Here is a 19535-nt window from a genome sequence, read left to right as displayed (position 1 = left end):
AGCATCTGCCTTCCCCAGGGACTCCAGGAGTGGAGGGGTCGTGGCTGTTCAGATCTTGTCCCAGCACGGAAGTGACAGGGCAGAGTGCGTCTGGCCGTGTTCGCAGCTGCCCGTTGCTGCAGGGGACGCACCGTCTTAAAGGGTTTAGTGGTCACGTGGGCGTCCCCCTCCCTGAGGTTCCCAGCGCCATGAGGGCAGTAAGGAGCCCATCCATCGGCTCTCGGGCCCCCACTTTGTTCCTGTAACGTCTGTTTCCTGGCCGCCTTGGAGACAGCGCCAGGACCGCAGGCCCAGGTGGGAGCGAGGAGGGGTTTCATTTGCTGGGGATCCAGTAATGACAGGGACCAGGGACACGGCTGGTGGGAGCTGCAGGTGGTTCCAGGAGGCCTGGAGCGCGAGGCCGGGCAGAAGCCGTGAGAGGCAGGGGGATGGGGGGCGGGGGGAGCTCGGGGTGAGACGCACACAGTCCGCCTTGTGCTGGGGGGTGTCACATTCTCCAGGGCCAGGGCCGTCCTCACTTGCTTTCACTCCAGGTCCGGCAGGCTACCCAGTAAATAGCAGACGACGGACCCTTAGTCGGTGTTTATTTTTATTTTTTTTTTTTTTATTTATTTTTTTTTTTTTTGCGGTACGCGGGCCTCTCACTGTTGTGGCCTCTCCCGTTGAGGAGCACAGGCTCCGGACGCGCAGGCCCAGCGGCCATGGCCCACGGGCCCAGCCGCTCTGCGGCACGCGGGATCCTCCCGGACCGGGGCACGAACCCGCGTCCCCTGCATCGGCAGGCGGACCCTCAACCACTGCGCCACCAGGGAAGCCCTTAGTCGGTGTTTATTGAAACAGACCTCAGTTTTCAGGGAGTAGGTTCACGTAGCAAGTTGTATCTGTTACCATTTGCTCATCAACTTCTTTTTACCTAAAGGACTTTAGAAGTGTCTTGTGGCCCTGGTTAAATTGTGACAAGAGCCCTGAAGAGGGCTTGAATTCATCAGGCTGCAGAACGACGGACATGGGCCCAGCCGGGCAGTGTGCTGACCAGCGTCTGGCTGGTGACCGTGGGGAGCAGGGCTCCTTCGGCCGCCTGTCCGTCCTGTGTGAGTGGAGGCAGGTGATCCTCGGGGACGGGGTGCTTCCCGTCAGAGCCTCGGTTTCCCGAAGTCCATTCATGTTTCCCAGTATTAGCAGGAGGAGTGGTGCCAGCTCTCACCAGCTGTAAGTGGTCACCTTTTGGCCCGTGTAGTTCAGCTTGGATGGAACGAATTCGAGAGGTGGCCTGTTGAGGAAGGGGGAACAGGCCTGGGTCCCCGCTTGCCTCTGTGATGTGGGAGGAGGAGGGGGAGGTCTTCTAGGCTGAGTTAGATCAGCTTTTAGATTTTGGGTTCGTCTTCCTTCTCCTCTGCCTCTTCTACTGCCCTGGCTTACGGATTTCCATAGCAACCCGGCATCTCCTCCCCACCCCAGGTGGTACCCTCAGGAGGGCTCGAGTGTCTCCCTGAGACATGATCTAACAAGGCTGTTTAACCATCACTCGCTTGTGGGGCTGGTGCCCTGTGCCCCAGGAAGATAAGCGTGGGAGTATCAATCCTCGTATGGAGTCGGACCCCAATCCACTTGCCACCTCCACGAGCCCGGCTGAGTCCCATGCTTCTTAACCATGTCGGAATCACAGGCCCCTCTGCAAAGCTGATGGAAGTTGTGGACGTTCTCTCTCTCCAGAGGAGAAAAGAAGTCATGTGCTCACATCTACGCTGCTCTGCATCCAGCTTCTGGGGGTTCCTGGGACGTAAGCCTGCCCTTCCATCCTCTAGGATCTCTGGGCCCCAGGCAGGAAGTCCCCAGCGTGGCTACCACTCAGCTCCTACGTGCCTGAACCATTGCCTGTCCTGAGAGAAGGACCACCTTGCACACTGTAAGGTGGCGCGCACTTGTCAGGGAGGATTATTTTCCTTTCTTTGAATCCTCACTTGGTGAGTTAACTTCTCACTGCTCTTCAGCTGGTGGAAAGTTGACCCAACACGTGTTGGGACAGGCGTTGAGAGCAATCGGTGTTGACGGGACTTGAGATGTAAAGGTCCAGGCTGCTGAGTGCAGGGGTCACAGAAATGGGCTGTTTCGGCCCCTCCCTCAGCTGGAGGCTGAGGCACAGAGGATGGGGTCAAAGGTTGACCTTCCCCCATGCTCCCGCTGCACTGTTCTCTCCTGGAAGAGGCCTGAGGGTCTGGGGACCCCTGGACACTTGGGGGTCTGGCCTCTGACATCTTCCAAGGATTTGCCCTGATCTGCAGGCAGGGCTGGCTCTGTCACAGCAAACGGTGGAGGGAATCCCTGTCCTTCCACAGTGACAGAATGAGATGTCCTTCCCTTTGATGAAGATAAGGGAAAAAGAAAAGGGAAAGCTGGCCAGAGCTGTCTCCCTTGCCCTGGACACAGCTGTGCATGAACACGAACCCTAAATAGAACACACTGCTCTTGCCCTCACACCGGTGGAGACCTGGAGGGTATGGGGACGAGGATCTCGGAGAACAGCCTTTGTTGCCTTAGCTCCCTCTCAGAGCAAAGCCTCTGGAGCCCCTTCTAGGACCTACCAGCTCCTAAAGATGCCCTGGGGCTTCCCGAGCCTGGTGGAGCCCGTTAGAGGTTGACGGCTTTAAGGCAGAGCGTAAGCGTGTGGTGGCTTTGGGTGGAACGCAGGGGTCATTCATGCTCTCTCTGGTGGCATTGGCTCATAGGAGGAAACTTGAAAATAACGTGACAGCAACCCCCTTTTGCACTTGTTGAACCCAGGACTGATGTGCCAGGCTGCCTTCTGTTCTGGCAGTGTGCCCGTGGCCCCAGGAAGAGGATGCGGCTGGGGCTGCCCAAGGCGCACCTGCCTAGATGACGCTCGGACAGCTGTACAACCGGCAGCTCTGATTGGGATCCTGCTTGTTTACATGACTTCTTTCTAAGCATCTTTTTTTTTTTTTTAAAACATAAAGATTTTTAAGGGAATAGTTTTTTAACATTCTATTTTTTTAAATTTATTTATTTATTTATTTATTTGGTTGTACCAGGTCTTAGTTGCGGCAAGTGGGCTCCTTAGTTGAGGCTCCAGGGCTCCTTAGTTGTGGCATGCAAACTCTTAGAAATGGGATCCAGTTCCCTGGTCAGGATTGAACCTGGGCCCCCTGCATTGGGAGCGTGGAGTCTTATCCACTGCACCACCAGGGAAGTCCCTCTAGCATCTTTTAAGTTTACCTCCTCTTATCTACAGAGCGACATTCAACAGATAGTGAATTTTAATTTGACTTCTCAAGAAGAAAGCTGGAGGAAGCGTTGCCTCCAAAAGAAAGCGTTGCTCTTCACCTCATCATGAGAAGATGATAAAGTCTTTGTGACAAGAATGTTTAACGGGGGCTTCCCTGGTGGCGCAGTCATTGAGAGTCCGCCTGCCAATGCAGGGGACGCGGGTTCGTGCTCCGGTCTGGGAAGATCCCACATGCCGCGGAGCTGCTGGGCCCGTGAGCCATGGCCGCTGAGCCTGTGTGTCTGGAGCCTGTGTTCTGCAACGGGAGAGGCCACAACAGTGAGAGGCCCGCGTACCGCAAAAAAAAAAAAAAAAAAAAAAAAAAGAATGTTTAACGGGAAACATACAGAAAATGGATGAAAGGAAGAGGGTCAGAGTGAAGTCCCACCTTCAAAATATGACTTTGAAGAAGTCAAGACACTTTATACAGGTTTATAGAAGTTTGCCCAGGAGAGATACTCTGTGTTGAGCTGGGGTTGCAGGTGGCAAACCTTGCTCTTGTCCAAAATCACTGATCTTCCACAAAAAGTCCACGCAGATCACCTGGGGGTCATGAAGACCCAGTCGCACTGTCTACTCCAAAGTGTTTCTGAAAGTCTGACCGTGGTTATAACATATTTGATACCTGAAGTGTATTCATTTAACTTCATTCCTTCGTTCAGGGAGCATTTAGTGAACTCCTACTGTATACTGTGCATCGCCTGGCACACAAAAGTATAGTGGTGAGTGAAACACAGCCCACGTTGTCTGCACAGGCCGGTGGGGGGCAGAGGGTAGTCACACCGACCCTGGACACATCCGACCACAGCTGCGGTCCATGCCGGACAAGTCAGGTCAGGAAAGGCCTTCGCCCCTGGCAGAGACACACCTAACTTTGCAGCGTCAGCTTTCAATTTGCCTTTTCAGGAAGAAAGAGGACAGGACTTTAGTCCAACAGATCTTGCCGAGCAGGTCCCTGTTACAGGCAGGTGTTGGCTGAGAGCTGGAGAAACAATCGTGACTGAGACGCATCCGTCCCTCTGGGGGAAAATGGGCTTCTGAACAGCTGATGTCCATGTCCTGGGGTGGAGGCAGCGTCACCAAGCACACACCTGTGGGGGCACAGGAGCCTGGGGGGCCACCCTGGCCTCCCTGGGTGTCAGGGAAAGATGCCAGGGTGGGGATGGTTAAAGTGGAACACATCCCTGGTGGCGCAGTGGTTGAGAGTCCGCCTGCCGATGCAGGGGATACGGGTTCGTGCCCCGGTCTGGGAGGATCCCATATGCCGCGGAGCGGCTGGGCCCGTGAGCCATGGCTGCTGAGCCTGCGCATCCGGAGCCTGTGCTCCGCAACGGGAGAGGCCACAACAGTGAGAGGCCCGCATACCACAAAAAAAAAAAAAAAAAAAAAGTGGAACACAAGTAAGTTGGCCCAGTGAAGGGGCACTGTGAGAGGCCTGCAGGCGGGGGGGTGCCAGGAGGGGCGAGAGGCGGGGCTGGAGGGGGCCCTGGTTGGGGGTCAGGCCGCATCGTGCATCGGTCATGGGGCGGGGACACCCTAAGAGTCACATGACCGTCCAGATGCCAGGGGATCGTTGCCATGGTGAATCTTGGGGATGGGATCCTGACCCCTTGAGGAGATGGAATCTGTGACACTCGTGTTGGAGAGGATCCCAGCTTTGTTCTGACTTGGGGGACAGGTGGGCTTTAGTGCTGATGAGTTAGGAGAATCAGGAGGGTGAGAGGGACCTGGGTATAGGGGGCAGGACCCACTTTGGGGCAGCTTTAGTTTCAGAGAACGGCGGGGAGAGGTGTCCAGGGCCCTGAGATGTGCAGGGGAGAGCCGTTAGGGTGGGGACTGCAGGCTTGTGTGGGTGGGGCTGCCAGCTAGAGGTGGCACCGCTGGGTACACCGGGACGGCCATTCTGTTCTGGTTTTTCAGATACTGGGGGGACTTCCCTGGTGGTCCTGTGGCTAAGACTACACGTTCCCAATGCAGGCGGCCCAGGTTTGATCCCTGGCCAGGGAACTAGATCCCACATGCTGCAACTAAGAGTTCGCATGCCGCAACTAAAAAGATCCCACATGTCACAGCGAAGATCCTGCACGAAATAATTTTAAAAAATAAAATTTGGGGTAAGAGCTGCTGCCTTGAGTCCCACCCCTGCCCCAGTGCTTTTCCTGCAGCCTCAGCCCATCCTCTGGGGGCCTCCGGATCCTCCGTTTAGCAGGACAGCCTCATGGATTCTCAAACATTTAAAATCTCGGCCCTGATCAAGGCTGTGATTTAAACCTGTATCAGTCTCCCAGGGCGGCTGTAACAAATGACCAACAACTGGGTGGCTTAAAACAACAGAGATGCGTTGTCTCACAGTCTGGAGTCCACAGGTCTGAAGCTAAGGTGTCGGCAGGGCAGTGGTCCCTCCGAGGGCTCTCAGGGAGCATCCTTCCTTGCCTCTTCCAGCTCCTGGTGGTTCCACATGCTCCTCAGCTTGTGGAATCTGTCTTCATAAGGCCTCCTCCTCCTGTGTCTCAACCTCCCTTTGCCTGTCCTTTGTAAGGACACTTGTCACTGAATGACCACATCGCCAGAGCCTTAACTTAATTACATGTGCAAAGACCCTTTTCCCAAGGGAGGCCACATTCACTGGTTCTGGGTGAATGTACCTTTTGGGAGGCCACCAGTCAACTCTCTACAAAACCTAAAGAGAGTGATGTGGAATGAGCAGGGCCTTTCTTCTCAGCGATATTTCCCCTTCCTTCACTCCAGTGACCTGAAGGCTTTGCAGAGCGATTGGTTCTCTTCCTAAGAAGGCTGGGGACCCACGGTAAGAGCTCAGCTCTTACCGTACACGCTTAGTCACAATGTGTATTTTAATGTGCCCCAGGCCTACTCATTTGCAGGCTTACCTGGGTTTAGGACTTACCTTCCAAGTATATTCCTATGGCCTTGAAAGGCAGACAGTGTGTACCACTGTCTGTCCCCTGCCTTTTTCACCAAGAGAAGGTCTGAACACCTCCTCTAGGAGTTCTGAGGGATCTGATGGGCAGAGCACGAACGAAGCTACAGTGTAAAGTGACAGCCGGGCAGACTGCCAGCAAAATATGACGACTTTCCTTTTGCACTAGCCCTCTTAGGGGAGGGAGAGTACTGCCAATTCTTCGGAGCATCTCAGGTTGCTTTTCCTCATAGAGATAATCACAGGAAGAACATCACAGTCAGGCCCCCTCCCAGCCTGACTCTCCCCATCACCACCAGCTCACCGCTTGTATTCCTTCCTCTGCAGTTTTTTGGAATAGCTTCAGAAGGATAGGTGTTAACTCTTCTCTAAATGATAGAATTCGCCTGTGAAGCCATCTGGTCTTGGGCTTTTGTTAGTTGGAAGTTTTAAAATCACAGTTTCAATTTCAGTACTTGTGATTGGTCAGTTGCAGCTCACCCTTTGTTTGCGAGCTCTGTGGAAGAATCAATTCCACAAGTGACACGTCCTTAGGGATCCTGAACTGTGTGTTCCTTTGTCATAAAGAGCATCACTGTTCATGATGAGGGTACCCTTTGGGAAAGCTAAACTTTCAGGCACTTGGATTTGCACTTGGTGCCATCGGCACCCCTGACCTTCCCGGAGAGGCCAGCTGGCTCTGGGTTCCAACCTGAGGGGCCCCTGAAGCAGAGCTCTGGGTCTGAGCTGGAGGGTGGGACGGGGGCCTTGGTCCTGGATGGGAACCAGTGGTATTTACGCTCATACTCATGTTCCTAGAACCTAGCACGGGACACACAGTGAGACTTAGTGCAGCTTTGGTGAGCGAATAAGGGACCACGGGGGCCGTGCTCTCCAGAGAAATCAGGGCAAATCTGGAAAATGCCAGGATGATGGGATCCAGGAGCCCCCGCCCTTTCCTGGAGTTGGGTGAGAAGCAAGGCAGTGGCTGGAGCCTGGAGAAACGAGATGGGGAGCAGGCTCTGACCAAGTGACTGTTGGCTGAGTCAGCCTCTGTGACTGGGAGGTCACCTGTGAATCCATCTCCACAGACCTGGCGAGTAATTTGTTATATCCAGTTCCATTGGCCTACAGTGCCTGGCTGTCTCTCAGAGTCTTACAATGACCTGTCTCAGGGGAGAAGGCTGCCCCGGGACCACGCCACAAGGAGAGCCTCCAGCTCTGCCACGGGCCCTGGGCCATCACAGCCCACCCTCAGAACTGTGTGTTAAGTTGGGTTCTTACCCAGAGCCCAGGAACGATTGGAGGCCAGGTGCCCTCACTCTTTTATCCCACTAGGGGATTGTTTTGCGACTTCTGGCAACATGCTTTCCCATGTCACCTGCCTGATTTGGGTGAGTCACCTACTCAGGCTTGGAAGAGGAGGGTTCACCTCCTCTGTGACAGGAAGTAAAGCATGGTGCGTGGCAAGAGCTGAGCTCTTCCAACCACAGTTGGAAGGCGCTGGTGCTGGTAAGATGGGTAGTGAGTCAGCCAGGCAAGGTGGACGGGAGCATCCCAGGAGCTTGGAGCTGTCAGTGGCTTGCCTACCACTGTACTTTACAACAGGTTGCCTAGCAGGTTAGGAAATACAGTCTTAGGTTTTTGACACTGAGTAAAAGCTTTCTGGTTTAGGCAGTAATATATGAGGAGGTTGCAAAATGCCATCAGAGGGTGTTATGAGCAAAATATCTCACTGTACAGTTTTATTTTCCATGGAAGTATCTATCAGTGGCAACTATAAATGATCCAGGACTTGGGCCTGGGCTTGTTTTAGTGCCTAATCCAAATGGTTTTTGAGCTCTTTGCAGCATTTCTCAGGAAGCTGATCTACTGGTGTTTTGTAGACAAGCCACATTGGTGGGGGGACAGGCTGTGATATTTCTTTCTAAGCATTTTGTCCTGGTGACCAACAATGCCTTGAGATCAGTCGTCACCCTTAGATGTGAATGAGGCTGTCCTCCTCCCTCAGGACCACGTGGGTAGGTCGAGGCTGAGCGGTCTGAGGGGAGCAGCTTGACCCTCGGACTTTGTGCCTTCATTCCCCTGGGGTCACCAGCCTTGGCCTGGCCTCCAGGTCAGCCAGGGTCCCCCATCATCACCCTCCCGGAGGCTCCATCCTCCTCCTCCCCTTCACCTTCTCTGCCCTAGGCCACCTGTTGCCTTCTTGGAGCCTGCATCACACCCTGAGCTGTGTGGTGGGAGCCCCTGACTGGAGCACAAACTTCTGAGAGCAGGGCCTGGTGCCCGCATCCTGCCCATCTCAGCCCCCTGTGCAGAGCTGAGCCCCAGCAGGAGGTGTACTGAATCAGGGGGCCCATAGCAGCAGGACCAAGAAAATATTTCGGTTCAGGGCACAAGGATTCAGGTCCCACATCTTTTAAAAGTGAAAAAACTCAGACTTCCCTGGTGGCGCAGTGGTTAAGAATCCGCCTGCCAACGCAGGGGACACGGGTTCGAGCCCTGGTCTGGGAAGACCCCACATGCCGTGGAGCAACTAAGCCCGTTCATCACAGCTACTGAGCCTGTGCTCTAGAGCCCACGAGCCACAACTACTGAGTCCATGTGCCACAACTACTGAAGCCCGCACGCCTAGAGCCCGTGCTCCGCAACAAGAGAAACCACTGCAATGAGAAGCCCGTGCACTGCAACGAGGAGTAGCCGCTGCTTGCTGCAACTAGAGAAAGCCCGAGCACAGCAATGAAGACCCAACACAGCTAATAAATAAATAAATAAATTTTAAAATAAATAGCTAAATAAATAAAAGTGAAAAAACTCTTCCACCTTGAAAAACTCTTACACACACATGTACACACATGTGAGGATAATACAGCCATGTGCCAAGCAGTGATGTGCATGCTTTATATGCCAGTTTATATGCCCGTGATCCCTCATGACAAGCCACAATGATGCCCATCATACAGATGAGGCCAGGGAGGCTAACCGACTGAGTCACACAGCTGGTGAGTGTGGGGCTGGCTTTTGAATCCAGGCAGCCAGGCTCCTGGATTCCTGCTCTTAAATAACATTTATCCTGCCTCTCAAGCTTTTTTCCTTGGTTGTGAAGGCAGATCATGTCAATTGAAAGAAGTTTATAAAACCCTTAAAATAATTTAAAAATTTTAAATGAATAATAGTGTCACCATCAAGGAATTGCTGCTATTAATAGTTTGCTGTATCCCTTGCTAGATTTTCTGTACATGTTTTGGTACCATGTTTGCAGAAGCTGCTAAAAATGCCAATATATGGATTATCATAATTAACCGTATCCTCCCTGTAAAACATTTTACTTCCAACTCCTGATCACCATTTGACCGGTTTCTCCCCTCTCTTCACTGTTTTCATACCCTTGCATGTATTTCCTTTTAATTAGGGACAAGGGTCACCAGAGAATCTATTGGCAACTTCACAAGGTCTTTTTTTTTTAGTAGAATCATTTCAAACTCTAGGAGAGTGGTCCTATTCCCTCCCCTACAGACCCAGACTAGTTCTTATCTTTCAAATATGGTCATGTGAAGTGAAAACATCTCCTTGGAATTTACCATCCAAGACATCTAATAGACACAGATATTCATGGAAAAGGACAGCTGGAGCACCTACGAGGAGGCCACGTGAAACCAGGAGATCGTTTTTAAAACAAAAAGTAACTGCATTTCTCCCCTGGTAGGTGAAATGGCTCCAACAACAAGAAGTTAAACGCAGGGTGAAGAGACAGGTGCGAAGTGACACTCAGGCCCTTTATTTCAACGACCCCATTTGGTCCAACATGTGGTACATGGTGAGTAGGGCGTGGGCCTCTCTGTCCCTGGAGCGTTTGCAGTGCCGTGTTTCTGAGACTGGTCAATTTCCCCCAACAAAGCTAAATTCTTATGACAGCTCCAAACAGACACACTTCATCTGAGTGTAAAACTCCTGTTTTAGTGCTGTGAGGTGCAAGCTTTCTTGTGAAGTTTTTTTAATTATGTGAAAGTCCAAGGGGAGGGGCTCTTTGAGCAGGGGAGCGATTGGCTGCACAGCGTATGAGTCACTACATGGTGAGTGGTGAACAGAGCCCCTGAAGGGTGGTGGGTGTCCTGGGAAAGTGATGGACAGATCGCCGGGGCAGAAAAAGCAGTAGAGCCTCCACGTGTACCATTCCCAGAAATGGGTGGTAGAAAGAGGGTCCTGCTCTATCAGGCACGGGAAAGCATTTTCTCCATATTCCCTTATGAGCATAGGATCACCTCTGCTGGGTTTGCGGGTCTATGTCAGGTGTGTCTGTGCTGGGGGGCTTTGTGTCTTCTGTGCCTGCAGCATTGTGGCGACAAGAACAGTCGCTGCCGATCAGAAATGAATGTCCAGGTGGCGTGGAAGCGGGGCTACACGGGAAAAAACGTGGTGGTCACCATCCTGGATGATGGCATAGAGCGGAATCACCCCGACCTGGCCCCAAACTATGTAAGTCAAGCCTTAAAACTGGCAACTGGCATGCAGAGACATTCAACTGCGCGGGTCGTTAAACAAGGACACATTTATAAAACGATAAGGTACCTACCCCTCCCTATATCAGACAATACAGAAAACCGAGCTGGGTGGGCCGGTGAACCCAGCTCCCCTGCTACCCGGAGCCAGGGGTTCGCAGAGGGATTCGTTCACATGTTAGAGGACTCACATGTACTTCTGGGAACGGGGTCCTAAGAAACTCAGAAACGTGTGCATGGAGGTCGCCATCAGATCAACATCAGCCACATATGAGAAATGGCAGGGTTAAGACGCAGGCTTAGGACCCAAACTGCTGGGGCTCGTGTCCTGGCTCTGTGGCTTATTAACTCTGAGACCCAGGGCAAGTTACTTGACTTCTCTGTGCCTCAGTGTCACCGTCTGTAAAATGGGGTTAGTAACAGGACTACTACCTCCTCGGGTAATTGTGAGGATTAAATGGCTTCATAAATATAAAGAAGAGAACCCAGCACATAGTAAATGTGAGAAAGGTATTTAGTATTCTGAGGCACCTGGGGTACAGTGTTGTCTTAATTTCTGCTGTACAGCAAAGTGATTCAGTTATGCATATATATATATATATATATATATTCTTTTTCATGTTCTTTTCCATTATGGTTTATCACAGGATATTGAATATAGTTCCCTGTGCTATACAGTAGGACCTTGTTGCTTATCCATCCTATATATACTAGTTTGCAAAAGATGACAGTTTTGAAGTCAACAATCTGGAGAGCTTTTATAATGTTTTAAAAGGAGGTTAGGATATTACACGAATACTATGATTATAAGTATATACACAAAAACATACATATTAAAAATATAAGATGAAGGAAATTCTGACGCTACCACATGGATGAACCTTTATCTGATGCATGCTACCACATGGATCAGCCACATCGATGAAGACATTATCTAGGTCACAAAAGGACAAACACTGTATGCTTTCACTTACGTGAGGTCCCTAGAGGAGTCGAATTCATAGAGACAGAAAGTAGATGCTGGGTGCCAGGGCCTGGGGAGGGGGATGGGGAGTTAGTGTTTCATGGGGACAGAGTTGTAGTTTTGCAAGATGAAAAGCGTTCTGTGGATGGATGGTGGTGATGGCTGCCCAGCAGTGTGAATGTACTTAAAGCCATTGAACTGTGCACTTAAAAATGGTTAGGGTGGTAAATTTTGTTATGTGTATTTCCCACCATAATATATATACATATATATATACAAAATTACATATATATATATATATATATATATATATATATAAAATTACAGTTATAGTAAGGGAGTACCAAGCGTGCGTTTTTCTCTGTTTCCAATTGAGGCGTAAAAACTAAAGCAGGGCTGTGATATGCCGGGCCATTTCTCTTTGGTCACAAGGGTTTCATTTCTTAGGATTCCTATGCAAGCTATGACGTCAACGGAAACGATTACGACCCGTCTCCGCGATATGATGCCAGCAATGAGAATAAGTATGTCACTTGGTCACTTGGCCGGCCCCTCCTCGGTTCCCTTTCTGTCTCCCTGCAGTCACTGTTGAGCTGGCCCACAGTCGGGATCCTGGAACTGTGACAGGCCAGAGGCACCTCTCCGGCTGCCTGGCCAGGTCTGGGGCTGAGCCAGGAGCCAGCCCCGCACAACCCTTCAGGCACAAGGCAGCCTCGGTGGATTCGGCCCCTTCTTAAGGGGCGTCACCCCTGCTGGTCAGCTAGCAGTGGATGTTGGACCAGCATCGTTCCTGTTTGAAACACTGTTGGAATGTTTGAAAAGAGTAACCCTTAAATCTTGGGGTCCCAACGGCCGGCTGTGTTCAGACCACAGTGCATGCGTCAATATCCGAGCCTTTTTGAGTCTGTCTGTGACCTCACGAGGGAGGTGGCAGGAGAGTGAATGATGCTGGGTAAATCGGGGCCCAGATCCTGGGCCTGGCTGTGTGCCTCTGTGCAGGCTGGGTGATGTCTTGTGGCCTGAGGCTTCCCATGCCCCAGGGCTGTGGGTGGGAGTCGGGTGATGGGTGAGGGACACACACTGAGGGTGTTCAGTCAGTGACGCTCGTGATCGTCACTTTGCAAATGAAGGTGGGAGGTCTGGAGAGATCAGGTGACTTGGTTCCGTAGGTGGCATCCCTGGGGGTGATGTCCACTTTCCCCAGCCCAGCCCTGGAGCTTGTTGGCTGTGTCCTGCCTGTCGTTTCTCCGTCAGCATGCCCCATGCCCCATGCCCCGAGCTCTTCCCATTCTTCCAAAAATATTTAGAGAACAGAAGCCCTTTCTTCCTTCTCCACTGTTTTTTTTTTGTTTTTTGTTTTAATTTAATTTTATTTGTTGTGCCGGGTCTTAGCTGCGGCTCACCAGCTCCTTTAGTTGTGGCATGTGTGCTCCTTAGTTGTGGCTGGTGGGCTTCTCAGTTATGGCATGTGAACTCTTAGTTGCGGCATGCCTGTGGGATCTTAGTTCCCTGACCAGGGATCAAACCCACGTCCCCTGCATTGGAAGGCAGATTCTTAACCACTGCGCCACCAGGGAAGTCCCTTCTCCACTGTTGACACGACACTTTCCAAGGTGTGTCTTCATCCATAATATTTTAGGTTGCGGTTGATTTGATTCTGGGGTTCAAATCCTGGTGCCCACAGGGTGCTGTGCAGGGAGGCTCGGCCAGCGGACGCGGTCAACACGATAGACCACAGCACTCTGGGGAGCTCGCAAAGGCCCCAGCCTCACGTCCCCAGGTGCCCTTCCCACTCAGCGGCCAGCACGCCAGTGGTGCAGGGCTCCTGGTCTCCCAGCCCCGAGTGCAGGGAGCCAGGAGGGATAATCCAGACACTGCACAGTGATCCATGAAGGGCAGGGTAGGACGGTGGGCTGCGTGACTTGGGAACAGCCCTGGCTGTGGGTGCATGAGGTCCAGAGGACAGAGGGCTGCCTCCCTGGGGCTAATGCATGAGCCCTGGACTAGTTTCAAAGGTGGTTTTAAAGTTGAATCAGTGATTCTAATCCCCTGTGGACTCTTCTCAAAGATGTGCTCCTTAAACTTGCCGGTATTTTTTTGCTTCTGCTGGAGAAACTGACCCGATGCAGCATGTTGCAGAACGGGGTCATTACCCGAGGGGAGCGATCTGTTTTTCAGGTGGCCTCTTCCTAGTCTGTCCACTGCTGCTGAGTGTTCCATTTCGAGCTTTCTTCCTCGGCTCCTGCTGCAATGGCCGTGGAAAGGGTGGGGGGGGCTGCCCGAGGTGAGCATGGGGTGGGAGGAGGGGGACACAAGGGGACACAGGATCTAGGTTCTCGTTTGTTTTTACTTCAGCTCGGCAGCCAGGCAGGCGTCTACACTGTGTTGTCAGTCGCGGGGACGCAGAGCTTGGGAGGAGGGATGCTTGGGCCCCTGGTGCCGGAGCAGGAGACTCAGCCTGATGCGGGAGCATCGTGTCTGCAGGGCGGCGGGAAGGCCTTGCCGGCCTACGGGGCGCAGGGCGGGGGTGGGGAACTGGACGGTCCAGGCCCGTGCAAAAGCCCACTTGATGCCCCTCCCGGAGCAGCCACCAGAGAGAGGGGGGTGATGGGAAGGGATGTGGGGAAAAGGCTTCAGCATCCTCCCCGGACTTCGGGATAATGACTCTTCTTGCAGGAGAGCTGAGCAGGGCACTGAACCCACTGCAAGGTGCTGGCGGAGTCCTAACTTCGTTTTTTCCTTTGCCTCAGACACGGTACTCGCTGTGCGGGAGAGGTCGCCGCTTCAGCCAACAACTCTTACTGCATCGTGGGCATCGCGTACAATGCAAAAATCGGAGGTAAGGCCCAGGAGTGTGCTGCCCGGGGGCTCGGGCCTGGGGCAGGGGTACTGGACGTGTGTCCCTCCTGCGAGTCTCAGCAGTTGCACTTCCGTTGGCCTCGGTGGCCGAGTCGGACCCTGGGCCTGACCTCACGCTGCCAGGGGCCTGGAGGTGGAGGTGTTGCTCACTGGTTTGCCTGAAAAGCCTCCGCGGGTCCTGTGGGTCTGGCTGCTGACTCACCGCTGTCAAGCAGACCAGTCCTAAGAGGCCGCGTGGGTTCCCTCCTGCTGCCCATCGTGCCCTCCCTCTGACTTCCCCAGCAGGGTTTACGGTTTTCACCTGGGACGAAGGCCTTTCCTTGGCCCCAACTCCCGCTTGAGCATCCTGGCCCACTGCTCCTGCCCCGTCCCTCAGCTTTAGCCAGAGGACATTTGTCATAGTGTCCCCCAGAGATGCCTGGTCTCCCCTGTTTATGACGGGCTGGTAACATTTGCCTCACCCCAAAAACCTCTCCCCGCCGCTCCGTTCTGCTCAGTCCACCCATGACTTATGGCCTTTCATGCCCTCTCTGCTCCATGGAGTGCTCCCCAAATCCAGGTGTCCCCCCTCGTCTTGTTTACTGAGGGAGGTCGGCCTTCCAGGTCCCTTTAAGGAGCACGCCTGACCCTGCGTGTCTCTGGCTCTGTTATTTGGTTTCTCCATTTGTGAGTCAAGCTTCTCTTGTTAGGATGGGGCTTTAGAGCAAAGAGTCACACGTCTTCCTCGCCCTCCGCCCCTGCCCCGCCCCCTGAGCCTGGCAGATTGACAACTCAGACTGGCAGACAGTCAGTCAGTAAGTCCTCTGCAGTGCCTGGTAGGTGCGCATCACTGAGCTGGCACTGAGGTGTGGCCGGGGCATCAGTTGTCCTCGACTGTCCACATGGCGTTGGGGCACTGGCTGGCTGTTTGGAAGTGCTCACACGCACGCTGATGGCCATGCTGGGATGCCTTCCTGGGGTGTGGCCTTCTCTGCTGCTTTGCCTTTGTGGAGGTGGTTGTAGCTCCCTCAGCTCTACTACAAGCAGCACAAGGTGGAGGACTCTGGGTCACGCAGTCTTTGGGGAATTTCTTGAGTTTTGAAAATAGGGTCCCCAGCTTTCACTTATTTAGGACCCTCTGCCTGCTCTTTCCCTTGGAAACCTTTGAAGTGGCTGGGATTTAACCAGCCATCATTAACCACCAAGGGCGTGTCCTGCAGAACTGATCAGGAGACTGTCACCTGGCCTCACTCCTTCATGGATAGTTCTTTTACATTGAGATGTGTAAGTTCTCCTTGGAGCTCTTGATGAGTGAAGAGCCACGAGAAGTCTCCCTGGCTGACCTGGGTACCAGTTCCATTCCCACCACCCACTGGCTCTGTGTCCTTGGACAACGGGTATAAACTGTCTGTGACACCGGGTTGGGTTTGCAATGGAGACATAGTGTGGGCTTGCGGTTGGCATTGACCCAGGGAACCTGTAACAGCCACTTCTCCAAGGCTGCTGCACACAACTGTAGCCTCTCCATACAGGCAGCCGCACCTCTTCCTGCCCCTCCCTCCAAGCCCACCCCTGGACAGGGCAGCCTTCAGGCACCCCTAACATAGCTTCTCTCTCTACATGTTGACACAGAGCAGGGAATTTCTCTGAGATGCCCCTGGTGTGACCATGAGCTCTACCTTTTTATACCTTTTTTATTTTTAAAGTTGTTGTTCAGGAGATTAAAATGGATATCCTAATTTATTCCAATCTATGTGGAATTTATATTATACCACTTCATGTACAGTATATAAACCTAAAACATTATTTGAGTTCACACTCACTGTTGTTCTTTATGCTGTTGTTTTTGTGTTTTACTTCATATATTATAAACCCAATGTTTATTCTTATTTAAACAGTTGGCTTTAAAATACTTATGGAAAGAAATATACTTACCTACTTATTTATCAGTCCCGGTGCTCTTCCTTATTTTCTAGCTTCCTATTTCTTCTGACTGGTTTCAGTTTTTCTTCAGCTTGAGAATTTCTTTTAGTATTTTAGTATTTCTTTATATGTAGGTATGCTGGCGAGAAGTCATCTCAGCTTTTAGGTGAAATTTATCTAAATTTCATCTTCATTTTTGAAAACAATTTTGCTGAACACAGAATTCTAGGCCGACGTGTTTTTCTTTCAGGCTTTAAAGATGCTATTCCGTTGTCTCTGGCATCCATTGTTTCTGATGATGAGTCAGTTGTCATACTTATCTTATTGTTGTTCCCCTTTATGTAATGTGATTTGTTCCTCTGGCTACTTTTATTTTTTTCTCTATCTGTGCTTTGTCTGTGACTATAATGTCCCTTGGTGTAATTTCTTTCATATTGATCCAGCTTGGGGTTAGCTGTGCTTCCTCCTGGGTTATTATTCTTATCACTTTTTTTCTAAATCAAATTTGGAAAAATTTCTGTCAGTATTTTTTGCAATCCTGTTTCCTCTCTTTTCTCTTTGGGCACCAATTATACTTGTTAGATTGCTTGATATACCTCACAGGTTGAGGCTGTGTTCATTTTTTAAAATCTTTTTTTCTCTGTGTGCTTCAAATTTTATAACTTCTTTTGCACTGTCTTCTTCAGGTTCACTAATCCTTTCTTTTGTTGTGTCCAATCTGTTGTTGATTCCACCCAATGAATTTTTTTTTTCTTTTCTACTCAGATATTGTGCTTTTCTGTTCTATGATGTCCATTTGGCTTTTTTTTTATAATGTTTCCAAATCTTTCCTTATATTTCCCTTCTCTTCACCCATTATACCTATATTTTACTTTGGACTCTTTAACATACTTATGAGTTATTTTACAGTCTTTTATACTAATTCCAATACGTAAGTCATTTGTGGGTATGTTTGTTTATTTTTTTCTGTGGAATGCCTTCTTCACTTTTTTCTTTTTTAACATCTTTGTTGGAATATAATTGCTTTACAGTGTTGTGTTAGTTTCTGCTGTATAACAAAGTGAATCAGCTACATGCATATGTATATCCGTATATCCCCTCCCTCTTGTGTCTCCTTCCCACCCTCCTTATCCCACCCCTTTAGGTGACCACAAAACACCAAGCTGATCTCCCTGTGCAGGGCAGCTCCTTCCCACTAGCTATCTATTGTATATTTGGTAGTGTATATATGTCAGTGCTACTCTCTCACTTCGTCCCAACTTACCTCTCCCCCTCCCCGTGTCCTAAAGTCCATTTTTACGTCTGTGTCTTTATTCCTGTCCTGCCCCTAGGTTCATCAGAACCTTTTTTTTTTTAAGATTCCATATATATCTTTAGTATACAGTATTTGTTTTTCTCTTTCTGACTTACTTCATTCTGTATGACAGACTCCAGGTCCATCCACCTCACTACAAATAACTTAATTTCATTTGTTTTTATGGCTGAGTAATATTCCATTGTATACATGTGCCACATCTTTTTTTTTTTTTTTTGTGGTACGCGGGCCTATCACTGTTGTGGCCTCTCCCGTTGCGGAGGACAGGCTCCAGATGCGCAGGCTCAGCGGCCATGGCTCACGGGCCTAGCCGCTCCGCAGCATGTGGGATCTTCCTGGACCGGGGCACGAACCCGTGTCCCCTGCATCGGCAGACAGACTCTCAACCACTGCGCCACCAGGGAAGCCCATGTGCCACATCTTTATCCATTCATCTGTCGATGGACACTTAGGTTGTTTCCATGTCCTGACTATCGTAAGTAGTGCTGCAGTGAACATTGTGGTACATGACTCTTTCTGAATTATGGTTTTCTCAAGGTATATGCCCAGTGGTGGGATGGCTGGGTCGTATGGTAGTTCTATTTTTAGTTTTTAAGGAACCTCCATACTGTTCTCCATAGTGGCTTTATCAATTTACATTCCCACCAACGTGCAAGAAGTTTCTCTTTTCTCTGCACTCTCACCAGCATTTATTGTTTGTAGATTTTTTGATGATGGCCGTTCTGACCAGTGTGAGGTGATACTTCATTGTAGTTTTGATTTGCATTTCTCTAATGATTAGTGATGTTGAGCATCCTTTCATGTGTTTGTTGGCAATCTGTATATCTTCTTTGGAGAAACGTCTATTTAGGCCTTCTGCCCATTTTTGGATTGGGTTGTTTGTTTTTCTGATATTTAGCTACAAGAGCTGCTTGTATATTTTGGAGATTAATCGTTTGTCAGTTGCTTCATTTGCAAATATTTTCTCCCATTCTGAGGGTTGTCTTTTCATCTTGTTTATGGTTTCCTGTGCAAAAGCTTTTAAGTTTCATTAGGTCCCATTTGTTTATTTTTGTTTTTATTTCCATTTCTCTAGGAGGTGGGTCAAAAAGGATCTTGCTGTGCTTTATGTCATAGAGTGTTCTGCCTATGTTTTGCTCTAAGAGTTTTATACTGTCTGGCCTTATATTTAGGTCTCTAATCCATTTTGAGTTTATTTTTGTGTATGGTGTCAGGAAGTGTTCTAATTTCATTCTTTTACATGTAGCTGTCCAGTTTTCCCAGCACCACTTATTGAAGAGGCTGTCTTTTCTCCATTGTATACTCTTGCCCCCTTTATCAAAGATAAGGTGACCATATATGCATGGGATAATCTCTGAGCTTTCTATCCTGTTCCATTGATCTCTATTTCTGTTTTTGTGCCAGTACCATACTGTCTTGATTATTGTAGCTTTGTAGTATAGTCTGAAGTCTGGGAACCTGATTCCTCCAGCTCTGTTTTTCTTTCTCAAGATTGTTTTGGCTATTTGGGGTCTTTTGTATTTCCATACAAATTTTGAAATTTTTTGTTCTAGTTCTGTGAAAAATGCCATTGGTAGTTTGATAGGGATTGCACTGAATCTGTAGATTGCTGTGGGTAGTATAGTCATTTTCACAATGTTGATTCTTCCAATCCAAGGTATATCTCTCCATCTGTTTATATCATCTTTAATTTCTTTCATCAGTGTCTTTCATCAGTTTTCTGCATACAGGTCTTTTGTCTCCTTAGGTAGGTTTATTGCTAGGTATTTTATTCTTTTTGTTGCGGTGGTAAATGG

The 19535-nt window shown here is 50.1% G+C and overlaps 1 protein-coding gene across 3 annotated transcripts in view; it reads left to right on the top strand.

Annotated features, from left to right (window-relative positions):
• The window catches only part of PCSK6 (proprotein convertase subtilisin/kexin type 6), a gene marked incomplete at both ends in the record, with an annotated part of 192995 nt that overhangs the window by 55077 nt on the left and 118383 nt on the right, over positions 1-19535 (top strand). For all 3 annotated transcript variants that reach the window (XM_079700188.1, XM_079700187.1, XM_079700186.1), the window contains 4 exons: positions 9907-10017; positions 10533-10676; positions 12111-12187; positions 14414-14502. In XM_079700188.1, the coding sequence (XP_079556314.1) occupies positions 9907-10017; positions 10533-10676; positions 12111-12187; positions 14414-14502 (421 nt within the window). The remainder of the gene's footprint in view (positions 1-9906; positions 10018-10532; positions 10677-12110; positions 12188-14413; positions 14503-19535) is intronic.

This window comes from Hyperoodon ampullatus (assembly GCF_949752795.1).
Source record: "Hyperoodon ampullatus genome assembly, chromosome: 3".
NCBI lineage: Eukaryota > Metazoa > Chordata > Mammalia > Artiodactyla > Ziphiidae > Hyperoodon > Hyperoodon ampullatus.
The sequence above is the reverse complement of the archived record's forward strand: the minus strand, read 5'-3'. Positions and strand labels throughout refer to the sequence as shown.